The 22,374-nt window shown below is 38.9% G+C and overlaps 3 protein-coding genes and 1 pseudogene across 5 annotated transcripts; 2 read left to right on the top strand and 2 right to left on the bottom strand.

The window, feature by feature from the left end:
- Positions 1-3,607: 3,607 nt before the first annotated feature.
- LOC148690019 (embryogenesis-associated protein EMB8-like) lies at positions 3,608-5,235 on the bottom strand. The gene is made up of 2 exons (XM_088687673.1): positions 4,530-5,235; positions 3,608-4,342 (listed from the first exon to the last, which is right to left on the bottom strand). Exons 1-2 carry the CDS (start codon positions 5,233-5,235, stop codon positions 3,615-3,617), a joined length of 1,434 nt encoding a protein of 477 aa, XP_088543799.1. The 3' UTR covers positions 3,608-3,614.
- Positions 5,236-5,913: 678 nt separating this feature from the next.
- Positions 5,914-11,443, bottom strand: LOC137731488 (CRM-domain containing factor CFM3A, chloroplastic/mitochondrial). The gene is made up of 9 exons (XM_088687672.1): positions 10,333-11,443; positions 9,412-9,904; positions 9,211-9,341; positions 7,773-8,123; positions 7,475-7,631; positions 7,103-7,395; positions 6,795-6,854; positions 6,587-6,679; positions 5,914-6,486 (listed from the first exon to the last, which is right to left on the bottom strand). Exons 1-9 carry the CDS (start codon positions 11,209-11,211, stop codon positions 6,340-6,342), a joined length of 2,604 nt encoding a protein of 867 aa, XP_088543798.1. The 5' UTR covers positions 11,212-11,443; the 3' UTR covers positions 5,914-6,339.
- A 4,734-nt stretch (positions 11,444-16,177) lies between these two features.
- Positions 16,178-17,946, top strand: LOC137732460 (DNA-directed RNA polymerase V subunit 7 pseudogene; annotated as a pseudogene). Its single transcript, XR_015957563.1, has 2 exons — positions 16,178-16,316; positions 17,272-17,946. The product of XR_015957563.1 is annotated as a DNA-directed RNA polymerase V subunit 7 pseudogene (transcript).
- An 856-nt stretch (positions 17,947-18,802) lies between these two features.
- Positions 18,803-21,907, top strand: LOC137732114 (DNA-directed RNA polymerase V subunit 7). Of its 2 annotated transcripts, none has more exons than XM_068471408.2 (2): positions 18,803-19,015; positions 21,171-21,907. In XM_068471408.2, exon 2 carries the CDS (start codon positions 21,187-21,189, stop codon positions 21,715-21,717), a length of 531 nt encoding a protein of 176 aa, XP_068327509.2. In that variant the 5' UTR covers positions 18,803-19,015; positions 21,171-21,186; the 3' UTR covers positions 21,718-21,907. The 2 variants fall into 2 exon arrangements, with proteins under 2 accessions (XP_068327509.2, XP_068327510.2); XM_068471409.2 differs by lacking the exon at positions 18,803-19,015 and adding an exon at positions 19,801-19,937.
- The last annotated feature ends 467 nt before the right edge of the window (positions 21,908-22,374 follow it).

Below are 22,374 nucleotides of genomic sequence, written 5' to 3'. Positions count from 1 at the left end.
AACTTACTCCTCATTAGGAACAACCATGTCGAAGATCGGTGACCCTCCGTGTTAAGAGGCACCCATTTGGTGGTTGACTTCAACGGGGGCGATAAACTTGTGTGTTTGAGTATGCCTAGTCTCATGGAGCATCTCGAAGAGCTTCTCATACTGCTCTTGGAAGACCTCATTCTTCATTGTTATCTTGTTGTTCTGAGCCTCCAGCTCTTCGACTTTAGCTTGAAGAGCAAACTTATTTCATTCCTTCTTTCATTGCCTCACACTAGGCGCGAGGGAGGTGTCGTTTTGTGTGATGTGGCTTCCTTCGCTCCCCATGTCGGAGAGGGATGCCTGGTCAAAAGAGAGTGTACGAAGGGTGGAAACCAGCTTGACAAAGCTGAATAGAGTATGAGTAAGTGTGATTCCCACAAACGGTGCTAAATGTTGATGCACAAAATCAACGAGGACTTTGGTACAACCGAAAGTGTTAAGTTTGTGACCTTCGCTAGATTACTCTAGTCACCAATATGGATAAGTATGTAAAGAGATAGAGATAGGGAAGCAAACACAAGATGTACATGGTTCACCCAGATTGGCTACGTCCATGAAGTAGATGAGTTCTCATTAATTGTGAAGGGTTACACAAATACATAGGTTCAAGTTCTCCTTTAGTAAGTTCTAGTGAATGGTTTAGTACAAATGACATTATGGATTATTGTGGAAGAATGATCCCTTTTTATAGAAGAGAGTTTCTAGCTTTGTTTTGACATTGACATGTGTCGTGTTGTGATTGGCCTCTGATCTCGACATGTGTTGCGTTGTGATTGGCCTTTGATATCAACACATGTCGCATTGTGATTGGCCTCCTAGTTGGAGTGAAACTCTTGTGGGTCCTTGACGATATACTGTTGATCGGTGCTTAGTAGTTTCGGGATTGGTCAAGTATGGTACAAACAAAGCATAAGCATGAAAAAAAACATATTTTCAACCACCAAAACCCAATACCCATTTAATCATACACGAACACAAAATCTAAACACAGAGTCATAGATCAACGAACTGAAAACCCACAAAAAAAAAAACCCAAAAAAAAGAAGGGGAAAAAAAACTAACCTTAAAACAAAGAACAATACACATAACAGAGAAATGCATCCCCAAAATAAGAGAAAATGACAGAAAACGAAACAAATAAAGGAACCCTTAAAACTTGACCTAACAGTGCAACAAAATTTGGAAATAATTCACAACAGAAAGGCTGAAATGATGACAATCTATGCTAACAGTAAAGAATCCAATAAAAAATGGAACTTAACTTTTGAAATCCAGCCACTCATCCGACACAGAAAAGTGAATGGACGATCCAGAATGATTCATGGACTGAGGGACCTTACTCGACTCTGTTCACCATCCCAACCCCTCCCTCTCTGTTTCTCTCCCTGTTATCCGGACAACCACTCTCTATTTCTCTCATTATCACTCTCTCTTTCTCTCACTGTCTCTTTTCCACTCACCCATGCCAGGATCAGCATGGCCTTACCTGCGCCGAAGAAAGAACGAACTAACGGGGAAGGAACCTTACCCTAATCTGAAACCCTTTTGATAAAAAGACGATTGTACCCCTCTAACTCATCATCCTCACCTTGGGATCTAAAGATGAGATGGACAGCCGCGTCATTTTACACAATAAAAAAATTCTGAAGCCTAGTGGCAATTTTGCAAATCAGGTGAAAGCTAAGGGCAGGGAGCTTCAGTGGTAATTTCGTAAATAAATTGAAATCGCTGGCTGGAAGCTTATCTACCCCAACATTGCACAGTGTCGTTCCCCCTTCTACTTTAGACTAAAGTAATGACTAACTTAGGGCTAGTTCGGTATGGGATCCCAAATTCCAAACTGATTTTTTTCGGGATAGGGTTTTGGAAACCAAAACCAAATCGAAAATTCGATATTCCTGAATTTCGGGATTTCGGTATGGTTCGGGATTCATCGACCTCCTATATTCCCTACCAGCCCACAAGGCCACACCTCACCCCAGATTTGTCGACCTCCCCACCCCATTTCCATCCCTCTCATTCTGGGGCTGAGTCAGAAGGCTTTGCGAAATGCATCAAACAGAATCAGGTACCGAGAGCTTTTCCATGTCTTGCTAACCGAAATCGCCATCAGAGGGCTGCTCTGCTTTGCAGGCATGCAGCAATGGAGATGGGGGTGTGGAAGGAGCGAGAGAGGGTTATTGGTTTCAAGAAGAGAGAGAGGGTTATTGGTTTCAAGAAATAAAATAAAGAAGAAAGGTTAGTGAAAGATGGCAGCAATGGGACAAAGAAAGAGTAAAAAATGAAAAAGGTAGTGAAGAAAGGTTATTGGCCAGAGGAACGGCATGTTGGTTGATTAAATTATATATATATATATATATATATATATATATGTACACACACACATATATCGGTTTGAGATTCTTGAAGAAAGGAAAATGGAAGACCGATTCCCGTACCGAGCGATTCGGGATCGGTTTGGGATTGGTACCAAAATTTTCGGGATTTTCAGTTTAGGACTGGGATTTTTTCGGTATGGTTCGGGATTTTTGGGAATTTTTTTTTCCAGCCCTAGACTAACTACATGATTTTAGAAGGGTAATTGATTAAAATTAAAATTTATGGAGAAAATTGGCTAAACTCTACGAGTTGAGGGATAAATCGGTTTATACCTTTAAAAATAAAATGCTACGCCGAGTTTGGTCTTAAAATTAGGATTGAGATGAAATTAGGTTGGGCATTCAAGCTCATTGGCATTGCGAGGATGAAGTTGGCCTGGCTTGAACCTAGCCAAGTACAAAGAATCACCCTAAAATTGTTTTGATGTACAATTTCTAGATGTTTGACTGTAACAATACATGGTTGACCACATGCTCAATTGAATAAAAGGCTATATGCTAAAAAATGATCCGTTTTGATTAAAAAAAAAAAAAAAGACAAAACAAAACAAAACAAAAAAAACAAAAAACAAAAAAACTCATCTCCAATAAAGATCTGGACAAAAAATGTGTGGAACCCACCTGACCAAAAGTTGGCTGAAATTTGTGTGGAATCCACTAGGCCTAAAGTTGGCCGAAAGGCTAACAAGCTGGCTACTTTCAGCCACCCTCCAAGCCCGATTCTACCATCCCTCCACCATGTAATCCAATGGATGGGATGGACCCAAAGCATGATCAATATGATAAAACTATTTCCACAAAATGTTTTCGAAAAGAAGCATCAAAATGGGCTCGAAAGAATCAAAATAACATTTTAGCAATTAGAACATCTAGTTTTTCAGTTTCACCGTATAATACCTCAATCATTTTAGCTTGGCATGGTATTTTAACAAACATTAAAATGTCGTCACAAGAATCAAATTGATAAATGATTTTAAATTAAATTGATATTTGCAAGAATAATCTATAACGCGAAATTTGGAAATAGACGGCGAGCCACACAAGTAGTTCAAAAATCTTGTAAAATATGAGATTCCTTTTCTTACCTGCTCTAAAGGACGGACTGCCAATAACATCTTAAACAGAATTGGCTTGACAATTTGTTGATACACATCCAATATTGGAGTAGATATCAACAATATCTTATTTATTCATAGTTTTATAAACTTAAGCCCCCATTCCTAACTTTTGGGCAACAACTTTGGCCAATGCAACTCCCTTAACAAATGCAGCTATCTTCACCAATTGAACCACCACTCCAATTCCATCTTCTGCAACCCTAGGAATACTAGAGTCCAATGACAATTCTGCCCCAGAAGTAGTACTCTTAATCTTCTTATTCTTCGTTACATGCATATGCTTGCTACAGTTCAGAACCTTGAAAAACTCATCCACAGCACTCACCCACCAGATCCCGGAACAAGTGAAGCCTTCGAAAAACGCCAAGTGACCGCCGTGCTTTGTGGTGGCCAAAACAACATTCACATTGTCCCTACATTCATCCCAAGGAATGGACTCTCTGGTGCAGATTGGATCGTCCAACGCGCTGATACAAAGAAGGGGAACCGCCACATTGCACACGTAGATGGAACTGCTTGTGCGCCTGTAAAATGTGTCGACAGTCTCAAACTTCTCCACGTCGCAGGTAGCATGGTAGTGTCGAATGCAATGCATCTTGCCGTCCCAATTTGCAAGCCGGGAGTAGGCATGCTGGTGAAATTGTGCATACCATTGAAGGCCTAGTGTTAGAGCTTTGTCATATAACTTCTGCAGAAAGGTACGCTGAATGAATCTGTCACCAATGAGAAAGTCCCACGGATTACAGATGGCTGCAGCGCCAGCAACCGGGACATTGTTTCCGTCTTCCCCAAGATACTTCACCAAAATGTTGGCACCTAGACATACGAAAGTATCGATGCCAACAGAAATTAAATTGGAAATTTGATTGAAATGTAATACTAGGAAGAGTAGTGTTAACTTACCAAAGAATCTCGACCGTAAATTGATGAAATAGTCAAATTAAATTTTACAGTCTGGCAAGAAGCACATTTCCTGACAAGAGAATACTAGAAATTCACTCACCTATGCTTGTTCCGATAAGAAACAATGGAGCCTTGGGATGCTTATGGTGGAGGTGATTACTGACTTCGCGAATATCATCAGTCCATCCGCAATTGAAGATGAAGTCTGAAGTAAGTGGAACTCCACCAAGTCCTCTGTGGTTGCTGATTACTACATTCCATCCCATTTTAGCTGTGTTAAAGGCAAGATGCCTTACATAAGCGGAATCCGAATCACTTGTTAGTCCAGGAAGTACAACTACAATGGGGGTTGTGCTGTCACCTTTAGGCACAAGACCACCACCAAATATATGAGAACTCGCTGCCGCCGCCCAATCCAACGCAATAGTACCGCCATCCGACAGGTGAAAAAATTCTCTTTGGTATGTGACGTCAGGAGTGTAGCCAAAAAATTTGAGGAAAAGATTCTGCAGATGAGGGCTCGCGAGCCAGGGCGTGGCCAAGTACCGGGCATGGAGTACCCAGCACTTGGAAACCACGCCACGGTAGATGTGGGAATTGGAGTTGTATGTCAAGTCCACATAAGAGCCTCTGAATCCAGTGAAAAAGTCTTGCCAGAAATGGAAGTCCAAGTAGTTGTAGAGGAACACATAGGAGATGATGAGGAACCCTAACAAGTAGTGCCAGACGGGAATGAGGGTCGCGGCGGTGAAAAGAAGTTCGTAGGGGTTGGCGGAAGAGTTATGAAAGCTCCGAAAGCAGTCCATGACGATGGCGTTGTCTCCTCAGAGTGGAAAACTGAAGTGAATGGCTCTCTCTGTACGCAGTGCTTTCCTGCGTGTGTGCTGGTGAGATATTGTAAACGCTCTCATACTAATTGGGAGCATTAAAAACATGAGCGCAAACTAAAGTGCATTGGGATTTAGGGTTTGGGAATTACATACGTGCAGGTTATCTGGTCAGTTTCCAATGAATTTAATTAATTTTTGTTGAAACAAATCAATGGATTAGACTCGTAATAGTCGGGGATTTCTAGTAATCAAGTGAAATGAACGAGGACTATTAATTAATGTGTTGAGATGATTAGTTCTAGAATTTGAATAATAGATGAACACCATGTTTAAATATTTCCTGCATGCAGTAACTCAGAAGTTTCTTTACTAAATATATGCGTAATCTCATTGACACCCACAATCCTTGTTTAACGACCAATATCGAAAAAAAAATAGAAAAATAAGCTAGTTATCAACATAGCTTTGAAAATGCAAGAGCTGTTGCATGACGGCGTGAGTTTAAATCCATCGTTAGTTAATCTAACAAAATCTATCATTTGACAAAAAAATAAAAACACATAGCATTTAAAATGGAATTTTCCCAATCTATATGAAACCAAATACATATATCACCATCAAATATTGAAATCAGTAAGGTTGTAGACTAGAATAGGCGATGAAATATCCACTGTGACTTAAGAATCATATTCATTTACATAGAAGGCTTCTCCAGCAAAACTGTTATACAAGTTTGGGACCTGAAAACATCAATATGCCCTAAAAACCGGCTATATCTAACTCCTCCCACAATTTAAGACGACTTATCCTGCTGTATGAGCTATTTCTAGTTCAAGAATTAAAAGACATGGGAGATCGTGATTCGTGACAGAAACTTGTACCATAAAACTAACTTAGAGTTAAGTAGATGTCAGCCTGCCCAAATTATCTGTACAATGTGACAAGCAACCATAGTGACAATTTCTGAACGCTGCTGTACCATTGGTTTATGTTCAGTTGATTCCATCATTGTAGGGAGTTATCTTCTTCATCTTGCTAATCATCGTCTAGCGAACCCTCTGGCACAGCATACAAATGTTGTCAAGGAACTTCCAATTCCGTTTGAGAATCCTCATTCTGGATATTATAAGGAAAAATGGATTCCAGGTGAGGATCGTGAGTTGAGTAATTGCCTTCATCTTCACCGTCATTTTCTGTGCTATATGTTTCAAGATAAACATCTTCTTCCTTCAAAAGGATAACAAAAGGATTAAGATGTCAGAACAGTTGGTTTAACTACAGTTTAACCACAAAGAGAGTAAACATAGAAGATTAAGCAAATACTAGCCTCGGAATCATCATCATCATCAGTCGGATATGAAGAATCTAATTTGTTGTACAATACTTCATCTCCACGCTCTTTCACAGCATCCATTTGTTCCTATCAATGTGAAACATGAGCCACTTAGAACAAAAGAATGATATTTTTATATTTCGCATGCCAAGTGAAATAGTTAGACTTGTAAAAGCAATAAGTGAAAGTGTTAGGGGCATACTATTTCGGATCTAAGTGTGTCCACTTTACTCTGCACCACTGAAATATGTTTTAGAAGAGCCTGTTCCACAGAGGAAAAAAAATAAGTTAGGAACATTATTGTTCACAAAATTAAATAAGTTTAGTGTGTTTTAATGGAAAAGATGAACGGGGTTAAACAGATCGAACCGCACAAACCAAGCATTAAGTACTTATTGGCAACCTTTACAAAGCTACACTTGCTGGAGTGAATTCTTAAATGCATGTGTTGTTAACTATCAGATAAAACTAGGAGGGTTGAACAATTAGCATTCAAATTTAGAGTGGTACCTCCTGCCGTTGAATCTCAATAGAGCGTGCCAATGCTTTCCTTTTTGTCAAGAGATTCTTTGGCCTCAATGTAGAAGGTCGGTGATAGTCCTTTCCCCGGTACACAATTATGGCAAACTTTTTGGAAACTTTATCCACTGAAACCAAGACACCTCCACTCTCAGCTTCAAGTGCTAATGCAATTTTTTTTACCTGCTCAAAACTTTTAGCATTCACCATTATCTTGACCAATTCCCGGTATTTCCAGTGTAAATGCATGTTCTCCACTGTACCATCAAACACTCCACGTCTACCTGAAGAAATCAATTTTCCATAAGTATACTATAATAAAATCGCAGTCAAGATAAAAAGGTAAAGGGAGAATTGTTATACCAAGAAGTAAGAAAGCTTTCATCCGTAAACCAAGCTTACGAAACATAAACCTCTCTTCATCAGTAATGCTGTCTGGGTCAGCCTGCTGCATAGATGGTTTCAAACACTCCTCTACCTTAGATAAGGCTTGTTCAGCTTTCATTAACTTTCTTTCAGCCTGACAGGCAAAATTTCAAATGTTCAAATGAAGGGAAATTCTAGCATTGGAAGGGTATGAGGTCAAAGTAAGTATTCAGACTTAAGACTGAAACTACAAAATGTTTCTTATATTTGCAATCCAAAGTTTCCGGGAACTTACAAAGGCAAGCTTTCGTTCAAGCTTTCTGACCAGATTGGCGTGCCTTAATATGTCTGCTTCTTGCATCACTTTTTTCTTATGATGATTATCCATCCTCTTTCCCCACTTAGCATCTGCATCCAAAGTCTCCCCAAGTGTACCCGCGGTACCAAAGTGTTGAGCTTGTTCAACATTTGGTATGACCATGGCTGAAGCTCTTAACCTTGCCTGCTCCTCTTCATCTTGAAGGGATTTCGCTAATCTCTCCCTTTCCAGTAACGCTTCAGTGACATCTGGAGACAAAAAATTCTTCCCCCTATAGAAGACCAAGAAGTCCTTGTTTCGAGATAGCAGCACACCCCCAGTCAATCTCTGCCGAAAATAAATAAGATTTGATTGTATGTAAATATGAAATATGAACTCAGATGTAAAATAATGAAGTATATTGGCCTTTAATATTCCATGTTACCAAGCCATGCATGTTATAAGTCGTAAACTGCTTTGATCTATAATTTTATTGTACAATAACAAACCTTTCTACAGATATGTCATTCAGATTCCAAATCATCTAGACTTACAATCTAGATAAAATGATGAACAATGAAACAAAGGAATTTAGGAAGGCAAAGAAAACTACTTTCTTTGGGGCATCTATAAAGCATTTCATAAGAAAACAGCACATAGAATTGTAACTTCATGTTTAGGAATTTATCAGGTTAATTCTTACAAAATAGAAAATGAGAAGAACATTGACTTCATAGAAGTAAGAATAATATCTTTGGAAGGATGAAGATGAAAGCATTGCATTTCACTTAATGAGAACTTCGGCAAAAATAAATTTAGACTTCATTGTTAAAACAGCACTACATGGACATCACCAATGAACTACTTAAGCACTACCAAGCTACAACTAAAATAATACAAATGCACTACAAAGACACTAAACAAGGAGCTTTCAAAATGACACCTTCTCTCAATGTATTGCATTGAGTCATTTTCAAGTCCCTCTATCTCACTTTTGTAATGCAGACTGTGGAACTTTAAATTCCCTCATCCAAACATAGTTAGTGAACCAGTCCCTTTCTGATGTAAAACCTCTGTCAGCGATTCAACTCCCTTTCATATTTCTAAAAAACAATCTCTAGAAAAAACTCGAACCTGGCCAATCTTGTTTCTCTCTTTATAATCTTGTTTCTCTTTTTGTAAGTGGCAAGTTGGCCAACACTATCAATACGTGTTGTCAAGAACATTGTATTCTGGTTCCCATTTGTCTACTAACTTTTCACATGATAGATACTGATTGCTAGACTTAATAACTAAAATTGTAAGAATAGGATTCACCCAGACTTAACTCAGCACACCAATTTTGAGTTGGTTGACTGCAACAAAAGTGTGTGGCAAGGTGCTGCTTGACAAATAATACCACCTAATGAGACATAAATTGACTGAGTTCTATTACCTTGATGTCTTCAGCCATTCGCTCACTAGTAGTCAGCTGGACACCACGTTTCAGTGCAATCTTTGCAATCAAACTTCGTTCCCATAATTTAGCCATGGCCACTGCTAGACCCTGGAGCTGTCTGCTTCGACCTATGGACAAAGTTTAAACATTATCAAATCAGCATCTTGTCACTTATGTGCAACACATGAAATTGCATACCTAAAGCAAAATGTGGTGGAAGAACCCTCGCCAGCCTTCTCAAAGATGTTGCCTCTTGTAAACCAAGGGAAGATCGCACACCATACGGAAGTACTCTGAAGGGTGGTTCGTAACCAGGAATTATCCCTGGAAGCATATCTGCATCTACAGGTAATGGATCACATCCAGGCCAATCTTTGAATCTGGGGCCTAAACTATCTAAAAGTTCGTCTACTTCATCTTCATACTTCACTTCTGGCAATTGTTCTGTGTCTTTCTTCTCCAAGAAAGTATTCTCCAGCTTTTCTTGGGGTGTATTTACATTACTATAAGAAGCAATCTCAACAAAGTTTCCCACAGATTTATCAGCAACAGTTGGTAAAGATGCCGAAGAGCTGTCATTTTTCTTGTATATCCGCTTGTTTAGCTGCACTGAAGGAACCTCATAGCTCACACCTCTGTATAAAGAAAGAGATGTACCCGACCTCCAGACCACCAAACCACCAGTTTTCCGCTGATAATAACAAGAAAACAAAATAAAATCAATATATTAGATGCGAACAACCACGTCATCCGTAAACATGCTATTCTAAAAACTTTTAAAAACTCTCTTTTTGTTTTGCTTTCGATTTTATTTTGTTCTTAATGACAGATTTCATTGCAAAAGATAAATACTGAATGGAAAGACCAAAGGAAACCTTTGAGGTGCAGGTACAACTTTATGTATTCATGTTCAGTTTGTAGATCAAAAGCGAAGAAAAATCCTTGAGCTTCTAACTCTAGCTCAATTTTTTGTTTTGCGGAATATATATTTTCTGTGTTTTATACTTATATATCCTTTCACTTGATAACAAATGAAAAACGCTGAGTGGATGAGTTTAATAAAAAGATGAGAAACAAAACTAACACACAAACTTGTAACGAAAGTCATAACAAACAAACCTCCAATATCTCATGCATTCTCTTCATGTTAAGAGCTGGTGGACCTTCAACTTTCAATCTCACAATCTCCGAAGTCTTCCATCTCTCGTGGATCATGTCCACTACGGCTTGGGTAACACCAGCACCTCCAATCCTAGTCTTGTGCTTCTTCTGAAATGTCAAATTCCTCAGCCTCCTCAACTCAGACTCCGGAAGAGTCAATTCCGCTACTGAAGTCCTACTCTTCCTCCTCACCGAACCCTCCTCCTGCTTCTCTTCCTCTGCAGGCTTTTCCCATGGAAACCTTACCTTCCCATCACTTCCAAACACATTCTCTACCCCCAATGGTGAATCAGCCGAGAACCCACCTCTCGAATTTGGCAGCATTCCTTCCTCAACATAAAATATATCCTCCACTGAACCCTTCTCAATCACTCTCTCCCTTACTTCCCCTTTACTTTCATTACTATCATCAACGTATCCGAACTTCTTCAATTTCTCCACTATCTTCTCCATTGTACTACCACCACCATTTCCTGAACCATTCCCACTTTCACTACTCTGATAATCCAACACAGCCCGAGGCGGTTTTGGTCGATTATGCTTTTGGGATTCATTCCATTTATTAATCCAACTACTACTACACAAATTTCTCTTGGGTTTATACTGATAAACGGGTCGATTTCTCCCAACAAAATTCGATTTCCTCACTGGGTTTTGGTCAGGGTTTAAGGGAGAGCTGATAATGTAGTGGGTGGCATAGAAAGTGTGGTTCTTGAAAGGAATTGAAGAGCCATACCTGAAGAACTGGACATGGGCACCATTGAATTTCGACAAGGAGCTCTGGAACGAGTCGAACAAGCTCGTAGGGTAAAGTTGACGACTGGGCACGAGAGTCATCGCGGATTGAAGAGACGGAGGGGCATCAATTTTATCAGAGGCTTGGTGAGGTTTTATGAGGTTCAACTGATGGGAGAACAAACACTGTTAACTTCTTCCTCGTGTATTCTGTGGCTATGTTGCTAGCTTGTTATTATCCATGGTGGGGAGCAAATATCTAAGCGGCTGCACTTATTTTTTTTTTTTTTTTTTTATGTAGAAGAAATTTATTAAAGCTTAAAACCCCTAATACAATTGTTTCTAATACAACCAAAATTAAAGGCCTTCATAGTCGAAAACGGAAGACAATAATCCTAAAAATGAGGGTTGCACACTGAGGCCCAAATGAGCTAATGCGTCCACCATGAAATTAGCCTCCCTATAAATATGTTTCCAACTGATGTGCTGAAACCCATAAGCCAACCATTTTATATATGTTATCATAGGTTTAAGATGCAGCATCCAAACATCTTGCACCACCTAGATGACTAGCCTAGAATCCCCTTCCACCATCAGCATCTTCACACCTTTATGCTTGGCCAACAAAAGCCCTTCCTATAAAGCAACAGTCTCCGCAACTAAAATGGTGAGATTATCTAAGTTCAACACCCCAGTACCAACAAGTTGCCCCTCCTTATTTCTGAGAACAAAAGCAGTTGCAGAACAATCCAAACTAACACACCCATCAAAGTTTAATTTCACATAACCATGCGGTGGAGGACGCCAGCAAATGGGGTGTTGGTACCAAGGATCACTCTTAGAGATCTTCTTACAATTAACCTTAAAAAATGATTACACTTGTGGCAACGGAGATACCCCTAGTAGGACTAGGATTCATACTTCTAATATTATTTCTATCATTCCACATTTGCCAACACTTTAGAAGAGCTTCACTAAGATCATTCAAATCATTGCATTCAGCATTGTCAATTATTTCAATCAAATCTAACACATTATTAAACTGAGTCCAATTATTCTTCCAAAGACTTACCTAAGAAAGCTTCCATGTCACATCCCGGCCTGAGCCCCCTACCACATCCCAGGATCGACTCCACCGTAGCATGATATTATCCGCTTTGGGCCCCTACCACATCCTCACGGTTTTATTTCTGGGAACTTACATGAGAACTTCCCAGTGAGTCACCCATCCTGGTGCTAGGTAGAAATAGGAACCCAAACTCGCTTAACTTCGAAGTTCCGATGGAACCCAAAGCCAGTGCGTTCCCAAAAAGCCTCGTGCTAGGTAGAAATAGGAATATACATATAAGGCTTACAGGATTCACTCCTCTGGGAGATATGGGATCTTATAATCCACCCCCCTTAGGGGTCCGACGTCTTTGTCGGCACACTACCAGCCAGGGATTGGCTCTAATACCAAATTGTCACATCTAGGCCCGAGCCCCTTGGTATCAAAGCTGTGACACACCTCGACCCGGAATGTCCACTAGGACTCCGAATCAAGGTGTGTTGGGCGATACCTGAAAGGTGACGAAGCTATAAAGTGTGATAATGTGTAAATTATGAATAAATTTAAACCTAGAAGTGCCTAAATACATGAGTGCGTGATGAACGGGTATGAACCCATACACACGTGATACAGAGCATAAATAGAGTACAGGAAGGTAAGATAACGATTATACCATCATAAGAAGCCACCTGCATTGGAAAGTACCACGAATCCTCGTTGATACGGAAACTTTACTACTAGAACCTAGAGGGGTGCAAAATAGAAAATGTGAGTGGGCGAAAACAAAGCTTTTCAAAAACCATTCACTTATCAAAAGTAATAACCCCTCACCGTAAAATCTGTATAATTTCCCAGAAAATCATACTACGTATAAGGATGAAATCAATTGTATACTATCAGTAAATCCAGAAGTATACCATGATACAACTTCTCATCAGCAATATAAATAATTAGGTGTTTAATAATCCATGCTAGCACGTAAGTCGGAGTCACCTATAGTGACATGTACAACTCACCCATATCTCATCAATCAATGCTAGCACGTAAGTTGGAGTCACCGGAGTCACCTATAGTGACCTGTACGACTTACCCATAACTTATCAATCAATGCTAGCACGTAAGTCAGAGTCACTTATAGTGACCTATACGACTCACAAGCAACCTGTACGACAATGTCGGAGTTGCCTATCATTGCAACTTGGACGATAGTGTCGGAGTTGCTTAAAACATAAATATAGTCATACCATAACTCAATCATTTCAAATAAAATGTAATCATAACCATGCATCTCACATTTCACAACATATACTCACCTGAACTTACCTATTCGTCCTGCATTCACCTTCGTACTTCAAAGCATTCACAATAATTATGCGCAGTAATATACCTATGGATATGTCATGATGCAATCCAAAACTTAACCGTATCGTAGTGCTTTTAAATAAATAAATATATATATATATGTACATATAATGTGGCGTAAAATGCACAATCTATAATGCCTTACTCCCGAACTATTTATTTTCGAGAATAATTATCGGTGACAAGCCCCACTAAACACTAGCTTAACTAATTATCAATACTTACGATTCCTTACTTCAATTTCTCTATTCCTCACATACTGTTTTATGACCACATTTAACCAACAAATCATAAAGTTAAAACTCACATTTTCACCAATTCATTCACAGCTTAATTTCCCAAACAAGGCTTTTGTCTCAAATATTGTATGGCTGCATCTAATGTCTCGTTAGACTGCCTACGTACCCTAAACAAGGATCAAGCCATTCGTAGTTCACATATCCATAATTCAAACCAAAACCGAATATATTCATTTAATCCAACATATACTACAATCGTATTAATGTTCAAACCACATCAGTTAGGTCTCAAAAGCATAATTAGAATAACAAGTTCACATAAAAACACAATGTCAGCTTCTTGGGTGTGCGCCGCCGCAGGTGGCAGTCGGTCACCTCGGCTCGTCGGAAAACTTAACTATTTCTAGAAATTCTCAAAATTTACAGAAATGAAGATCTCAAAGAGTAAAGCAAACTTTATACCTGCGGCCAAGGCCAAATTAGCCGGAAAACACCTGAAATTACCCACGAACCGCCGGAACCCTAGAATTGGTGTGATTCAATTCGACCTCCAAACTTGCTCCGACGCCTCCACCATTGCTTGGGCTTTGCTCCTGGGTTCTAGGGAAGTGTTTTGGTAGTGGTAATTGAAGGAGATGGTTTCACAATTGGTAGGTCACAGGCAAGGGTTCCCACGGCATCCACAGTGCGGATTACCCAATTTCAAGGCCAAATTCTCTCCAATTAGGGGTGGAATAGGTAGAGGGATGAATTCTAGGATGATTCCAAGTGATGAGGAGTCCTAATTTGCCGGAGAACCATCGGAAAATGCATCGAAATCAATGGTGCCGCCCGGTCAGCCCGAAATGGAAAAACCGGGTAGAAGGATCCGGTGTATCCCTCTCCCTCCTTACCCTTCCTGTTTCCCTCTTCTGGTTGGTCACTCACCTTCCTCTCTCCGCTCCCCATTCAGCCACTCTTTCTCCGGGTTCCCGGGAGTACTCTCTTCCTTTTCTCTCCTTCACCGCCATATGGCAACCTTCCCCTTCTTTTTTTTTTTTTTTTTTTTTCTTTTCCCACTTTAAAATAACTAAAAGATATTAATATAAAGATTATAAAAAATATAAATAGTAACCAATACAAAAGTACTTCTCGGGTTCGCAACTCAACAAAACTTTAACCATAACTCCAATTTCACTTCTACTTGTGCCTACGCGTCCATAAGATCGAGCTCTATCCGAATATGTCAAGAAACGTGACAAAATATACGAGAATCACATACGTCCTAAAAAAATCACGCTTTGCCCATAGGGCAATTCCGTAATACATATTAAAATTATAAAAACCATAATTTTTAGGGACGGGTTGTCACATTCCATATTTCTTTAGCATGCTCGCAATTAAGAAAAAGGTGATTTTGCATCTCATCCTCATTGCCACACATAGGGCACAATTTGTTAATATTTTGAATGAATTTACTTAGTCTCATCCTAGTATGAAGTTTTTCATGAGTAAAAAGGCAAGTGAAAATTTTTATGCCCTCCTATTTTTCTATTATATTTTTGCGTAATACCAAGGAGACTAAATTTAGAGAGAAATTTTGCAAACTAAATGATGCGTCATTAATAAAAATGAGCACGTTTATCAACGATTAAGTAATAAACTACTTATTAACTTCTTTGTCCTTTAGTTTCTAAAATTTTGTCTACAAATTTAGCTGCCTAGCATTACTCTTTTTTTTTTTTTTTTTTTTTAGTAGCACATACCTCTTTGTTATTATAAGTGTTAGAGAGATCAAAATTTTAAATTAACTTTGCAAACTAAATGATGTGTTACTAATAAGAAACAATTTTACAAAATATGTAATGGGATATGAAGGAAGAAAAGAAAGAAGAAGGGAGAATTATTAATAACATAACAATTTACTTGCAACGAATAAGTGATGATGGATTATGCTTCTTGAATATCACATGATGTGTGAAAAAGTATGAGGAGATTACAAGTGCTAAACTATTGAACTAGTCTTATCTTGATTGTAAGTGGCAACTTTCAAGTGAATAAACTGTAAATGACAAATTATCAATTGATTTTATCTCAGTTGTCTTAAAGTTTAAAGTGAATAAATTGTAACGATCAAACTGTTAACTGATTATATCCGAACTTTAATAAGTTTTACGTGAATAAATTAAATGTCAAATGTATAAGCCGGTTTTCTCTAATATAAGCGTTACGTTAACCAATTTACCAAAGTATTCCTAAGCGGCTCATTATATAAAGAGTTGATTATAAATTCCTTAGATCGCTCCACTATAAGTGTACTCAAAACATTTTTTCATCCCAAAGTTAGCCAAATTTTTGAAATGCACTAATAATGATTCGTTTACTAATCCATAACCAGAGTGGGGGAAATTGAAAGGATCAACGTGAGGCGGAAAAGAGTAAAAAGAACCGGAAAACCCCCGAAAAAAGAGAAAACCCTCCCTCACTCATTCAACTTGCGTGTCCTTCCCAGCCGATCTCTTCCAGAACCCAGAAAGTTTTCTCAATCGGGGTTTTCTTTTCCTCCAAATCGTTACCAGGTTCGTTCTCTGAAGCCCTCTTTGTTATATCTTCCAAATTTCAGTTTAATCAGATTTGTTTTTTTTGTCCCATGGCCTTTGAATTTTGATTCTGCAATCTTCAATTCGGATGCTTCAAGTTTTTTTCCGAGTTTTTTTTGTATCTGGGTTTTGAGTAAAATTTCTTTCTTTCATAGATAAAGATTTAATTTGCTGTATTTGGTTGATGTATTGTTTGTTAGACAAAATACTTGATTAATTTATTTGATCGGCAAAATGGCCTCTGTTGAGTCCTGCTATGTGAAGTTAGGTGTGTAGAGGGAGCACACTGCTCTAGCCCATCACGCTAAATGGTGAATTAATAAGAGAAATTATATGTATTGTTTCAATTAGCCTTATATAATAACTATACTAACTTCGATTTCAAAAACAATTGAAGGGGATTTTGAGAAGTAATATCTAACAAACTGAGTAGTGTGCAACTGTCTGGCTAGCAGTGCACAAAGAGGAAGAGATGTATCTCTTAATAATTGATTTAGTGGTGTTTTGTACGGGTCAGATTACACCGTACGTATGACTTGTTTGATCCTTTGTGAACGAACGATACGATTTCTTGAATGCATGTTTACTTATTTCTCTCTGTCTCTCTCTGCCTCTTGTTCGAGCGATTTGAAATTCTAATTTCTTATTGCGTATAGTTTCAAGTATGCTAATGGTGCTGGTGATTCTGTAACGCATAATTGTTTGGAATGGCGCTGCACATTGTTGTATTGGTTCTTTACATCATTCCACTAATCAATGCCTGATAGATTAGCTCCCCATCGTCCAACGCTTCTATGTTTAGAGATGTTTTCCGAGCCTGTTATTCATTCTTGCTTCTCATTTTCCTCTCAGGCCCTTGTTTTCTTTTTATACGTTTCCTAAGAAGGTGGTTGATTGATATGTCAAACCTCTGTTTATAACCTTGTTTCTTTAGGTAAATTTTCCGAGTAGATTTGGCCATGTTTTATGAAGCGGAATTGCTCAGGGAAGTGGCTGTCCTTGCCGAAAATCTAGACCGAGACAGACTTGTTTCTACAAGGTCCGTTGTCACACAGCTTTTGGAGGATTTGTTAAGGGAGAAGGCAGACAAGGACCTAGGATACTTTCTTGCAGTCACTGGCCTAAAGAGGATAGGAAAGGGAGAAGTTGTAGACAACTCAGGAGACGTCTTCTTCCCTGTAGTATTCAATTGTCGCATGTTCCTACCTTGCAAGGGAGAGATCTTGGAAGGAGTCGTTCATCACATATACAGGCTTGGGGTTTTCTTGAGATGTGGACCTGTTAAATATGTTTTTCTCTCCGCTCGGAAAATGCCAAACTTCCGCTATGTTGCCGGCGAAAATCCAGTCTACTTGAACGACGACCTTTCAAAGATAGATAACGATGTTGTAATTCGCTTCAAGGTGCTTGGAATCAGGTGGATAGAGATTAGGGACGATATAAGGAAGGAGTTTGTGATGCTTGCCAGTTTAGAGGGCGATTCGCTTGGTCCCCTTACATTACCAGGTCCTGATGGACTGGATTTGTAATTCTTCAAATCAGATGAAGGTTTCTTTCCTCGTTGTAAATTAACTTGTGGGAAATAAATCTGAATCTTCTTTGTTGTGGACATGAGATTACCAAAATCATTTACTACGTATTCTTTATAAACATAAGAAGAATAGTACACGCATGGACCGTAGAATGACTTTCTGGATTGGTAATAACAGCTCTCTTAGCGACGTTTTCATTTGAAGTTTTGCATAAAACTTTGGGATGTTAAAATGCATTTGAATTTATTTGCACTTCTGCACTCAAATTTAAACTTCCATCTCTGTAAATTAAGAAAAAGTTGTTCAAAATCCCAATACAAGTCAATCCAAACGAACTCGCACCTAAATCCGAATTTATAAAATATATAAGAAATGGAATATTTTCTAAAAAATATGGAAGTGGAGTCAATTATATATGTGGCCGCGGGCAATGGAAACAGGTGGCAATTGTAGTTCAAAGGTAGAGAGATTTTTTTTAAGTGCTAGGTATCAAGCGGTACTCTACATGTCATAATATAAGTGAAGAAAATAATATAATTTTTTGTGTCCCTTCACATATATTATAATACGTGAAGTGCCCACTTGAATACCTTGCATTTGAAACTTTTCGTGGCTAGGGATGACAACCTTTTAGTTTGGGAACGGAAATTTCATATCCATAATATAATTTAACGATCTAAACCGTATACGTTTTAGGACATCATTCATACATCGTCATTGCGAAAAATTAAACAAATACAAAGAATTTAAGATAGACCATTTAAATCATTAAAATATATTACAGAATAAACTCTAAAAAAATGTTTGATAAAAGTTATGTAAAAAAATGTTATCACGTAACAACCCTATTATATTATTTATATAATAAATATTATCGAGACGGATCAGGAGAAAAAGACGGTTCAAAAACCTTTATAAACATATTCAAGATCATAACGGAATATCATTTATGAGTTTCTCCGTACCTAAAAGATGTCCAAATTTTCTCCCCAAATTCGCACCATTTGAACGGTTTTCCACGGTAACGGGTTGAATTGGAGTGACACATAACGCATTCCAAAACAAACAAGAACAAAGGAAAGTGTGAAGAGTCCTCTTCTCCCAAGCCACTCGCCAGTCACGCAGTCTGCTCAGCTGGAGGAAAAGGTATGTGCTTTAGCTTTTGCAAACCCTAATCTGTGTCCATATATGTGTGTGTATGTATATTTATATATCAATGTATATGCATTTTTGTGCTTGGATTATTAGAGTAATTGGGTTTCACATATGTTGAGAAATTGGATTTGGGTTTGTACTTTTGTGAAATTTGACTTCACAGTGAGTCCTTGAGCGATGGGATTTTGTGGGTCTGGTACTGAAATGAAATGGAGAGGTTTGGAGAACATTCGAATAGATTGAACAGCTAATTTGTGGTTTCAGGACCTCTTTGCGTTAGAGATTGAGATAGAAGATCATTTGAGGGAATGGGAAAATGGGGGTTAGGGTTTAGGGTTTAGGCCTGATTTAATAGTGATAGGTATGTCTTTGTATCAGTGCAGGAGTTCCGCTCACTTAGCAGCAGGAATGTACCTTAGTTTTCCACAACTAAACTGCAGCCAGTGATGGCCGGGTGGGTAAGGAGTAAATTTTCCGACCCTTCCCGTCCTTGCTTTGATTTATAATCTCCTTTTTTTGCTCTCATTCTCACCTTCGGGAATGTGGGTGTTCCTGTGCCCTCCCCTCCACCCTTTTCTTAAAGATATTTCCTTATAAAGGAAACTGCTATATATACGTAATATAGAAATAGTTTACATTAACAAACTTGATAAGTTAATATACTTTAAACAATTTAAAATAAAATGAAAAGTGAAAAACTTAATAATTATACTTAACAAGTTAGTATGTTATATATTTTTGTGGACAAAACGGGCAAGGATTGGCCCGGATTGGAGATTTCTATTGCCCAAAACTCTGAATGAGGTAGGTTGTGCGGCCAATTCTTGAGGCATTGCTTACCGTCATGCAGAGCTCTGTAGTAGTCTGATGCAGAAATGAATGTGCAGACAAGATCAGCGTGTCTACTTTAGAGGTCTGTACGCTCGATTGTTTTCTTACACCTCTGCTCTGATCTTAAAATCTAAAATATATATGCCATTCATGACATGAGATAAGGATTGACAATATGTCGTATTTCGGGTTTTCTTTTCTTGGTAGGTCTTTATTGATAGTAATGAATGATGAATTAAAAAGGGGAGTGAGATGAGGGTTGAGGAACTGGGAAAGCATTCTCTATCAGCTTCTGTAACTTTACCTTTTTTCTGTCTATTTACTTTATAGAGAGAGATTCTTTTTTGTGGTATGTATAATAATTAATAATTCAGTTGCAGTGGTCATGTGATGATATGCATATGGTAAGGGGGATTGAATCCTATGATTTTATAGAGAGAAGTCAAGTGATAGAGTCAATTGAACATTGAGTCTTTGAGGCATGTGTAGAACTACGGGAAAGAGTTCTAGTAGGTAGATTCACTGCTGTCACGAACAAAGTATGGCCTATAGTTGAGCTGGTTTTGCTCACAAAGTATTTATTTTCCTCAAATCTGAGTATCCCGCTTCTTCAGAAAAGGGAAAAGGTTTGGGAAGACAATAGTGAGAATGAAATGTGAGAAAAGTAGTTTCAATGAAGATGGCGAAGGGAGAGCATGCGTGAAGGGCCCAGTGTGAGTTTTGGGAGCAGGAGAGAAAATTTGGGTAAAGATTATCTGAAAAGCTGACATTGTCAGTATCTAGTTTGTTATTTCTATAATCCTTTGTAGCCATCTGAGTGGTCTTGGAACAGTTGTGATTTAGTTGTCATTGTGCTCTGGCAGGAGAGCAGGATTCACTTGGTTCATTGTTTGGTTGCTCTTTACATGTCTTCCAAAGCTTTCTAGGTTTTTGCAGTTGTGATTTCGACACTCATGCACGTATATGTAATTAAGCCTTCTCTTAATTAAAGCTAGAAAACTGATTTGGAAACTTTGTTCTAGGTTTTAAATAATAATGAATCATCCAGAGATATTTTGGTAATATGGAGTGGTTTAGAAACTGGTCTCCTGCCTAATTATTTGTCCTCGGGGCAATCACCTTCTAGCAGGTTGTTACTTGCAGTTTATGCCCTTCGTGAACAATCTTCTTTCAGCTCATGATTTTGTACATTTATAGAATATTGACTGCACGCTAATGATTAACATACACATGACAAGGACAGTGTGTGAGAAGAATTTAGGGATCGGAGCTAATGTAGAATTTGGTTGCTGTTTCTTTCTTTGGTTTATGACAGGTTGGAATTAGCAGCCATGTTTCTGAAAGTACAGTTGCCCTGGAATGTTGTAATCCCTGCTGAGAGCTTGGATATGAAGGGTCTGATGCTCCAAAAGTCGATTGTTGTCCGCCTGCTGGAGGACTTTGCATCAAGAAAGGCAACCAAAGATCTGGGCTACTATCTTGCTCTCACAACTCTGGAGAGTGTAGGAGAGGGCAAAGTGAGGCAGCAGACTGGGGATGTTCTGTTTCCAGTTGTTTTTAGCGCTGTTACCTTCAAGCTTTTCAGGGGAGAGATCGCAGAGGGTGTAGTTCACAAAGTTCTGAAGCATGGAGTTTTCCTCAGTTGCGGCCCAGTTGAAAACATGTATCTCTCGAAGATGAAAATGCCGGATTACGATTATGTGCCTGGGGAGAATCCTGTATTCATGAACAGGAAGATGTCAAAAATTGAGAAAGGCACCACCGTACGCTTCATCGTCATCGGGACTAAGTGGCTTGAGGCACAAAGGGAATTTCAGGCTTTGGTTGGCTTGCATGCAGATTATCTAGGACCAGTTTCTTAGATTGGTTTCCTTGGTAAGCAAATTGGACAAGTGTTGTTCCTTTCTAATGATGATTTAGAAATGTACAACTTTTAGCAATGTTGGCTGCTGTTGCTGACCTTATTAGTCTGTCTTTGCTGTGTTAATATCCTTTTGTTTTTCTGTATGCACTTTACAAATCATCAATTTAGCTTTTTGCTTACTCTCTAAATTGTTTCCTTGAAACCTTGATGAACTGAATTTGTTGCGACCGAGTGTTTCCATCCGAGCCAATCGCGATCGCAACCTATCTGGGACGTCTATTGGCTGTTTTCATTCAAGAGAAGAGTAGCAACACAAAAAAGCACAGGGAGCTTTGAAACGGCTCACTTAACTTGTACTCTCTTCTAGCAACAAATCAACAACAATGTCAGGGGTTCCTCAAACGAGGAACAAGCACCATCCCCATGGAGAGCCTGCTGGGCAAGATGACGAGCAAATACCATTCGTTTGGCGTCGTGTGTGGGCAGAAATAGCTCCAGCTACCTGAGTCGGAAAAACCTTGGTGTTTTCCACAATGTGTCACACCAAGGACAGATTGGTAGACTGCTCCCGTAAAACTGATGCGATTCAGAAGGAATCACCCTCTATGGTAAAGTTTTGGAATCCCCCTTGGCTGCCCCCTCTCTGGTCGCAAGA

The sequence above is a fragment of the Pyrus communis genome, chromosome 16 (genome assembly GCF_041283825.1).
Source record: "Pyrus communis isolate YQ-2024b chromosome 16, ASM4128382v1, whole genome shotgun sequence".
NCBI lineage: Eukaryota > Viridiplantae > Streptophyta > Magnoliopsida > Rosales > Rosaceae > Pyrus > Pyrus communis.
The sequence above is the reverse complement of the archived record's forward strand: the minus strand, read 5'-3'. Positions and strand labels throughout refer to the sequence as shown.

Excerpts from the sequence above, each read along its gene's own strand:
- LOC137731488 (XM_088687672.1), bottom strand. The coding sequence starts at position 11,211 with ATGACTCTCGTGCCCAGTCGTCAACTTTACCCTACGAGCTTGTTCGAC. Across the intron at positions 9,905-10,332 it reads GAATGCATGAGATATTGGAG|CGGAAAACTGGTGGTTTGGT; the intron begins GTTTGTTTGTTA and ends TGTTATTATCAG. Across the intron at positions 7,396-7,474 it reads GAAAGCTTTCTTACTTCTTG|GTAGACGTGGAGTGTTTGAT; the intron begins GTATAACAATTC and ends TGATTTCTTCAG.
- LOC137732114 (XM_068471408.2), top strand. The coding sequence starts at position 21,187 with ATGTTTCTGAAAGTACAGTTGCCCTGGAATGTTGTAATCCCTGCTGAG.
- LOC148690019 (XM_088687673.1), bottom strand. The coding sequence starts at position 5,235 with ATGGACTGCTTTCGGAGCTTTCATAACTCTTCCGCCAACCCCTACGAA. Across the intron at positions 4,343-4,529 it reads TCTTATCGGAACAAGCATAG|GTGCCAACATTTTGGTGAAG; the intron begins GTGAGTGAATTT and ends TCGTATGTCTAG.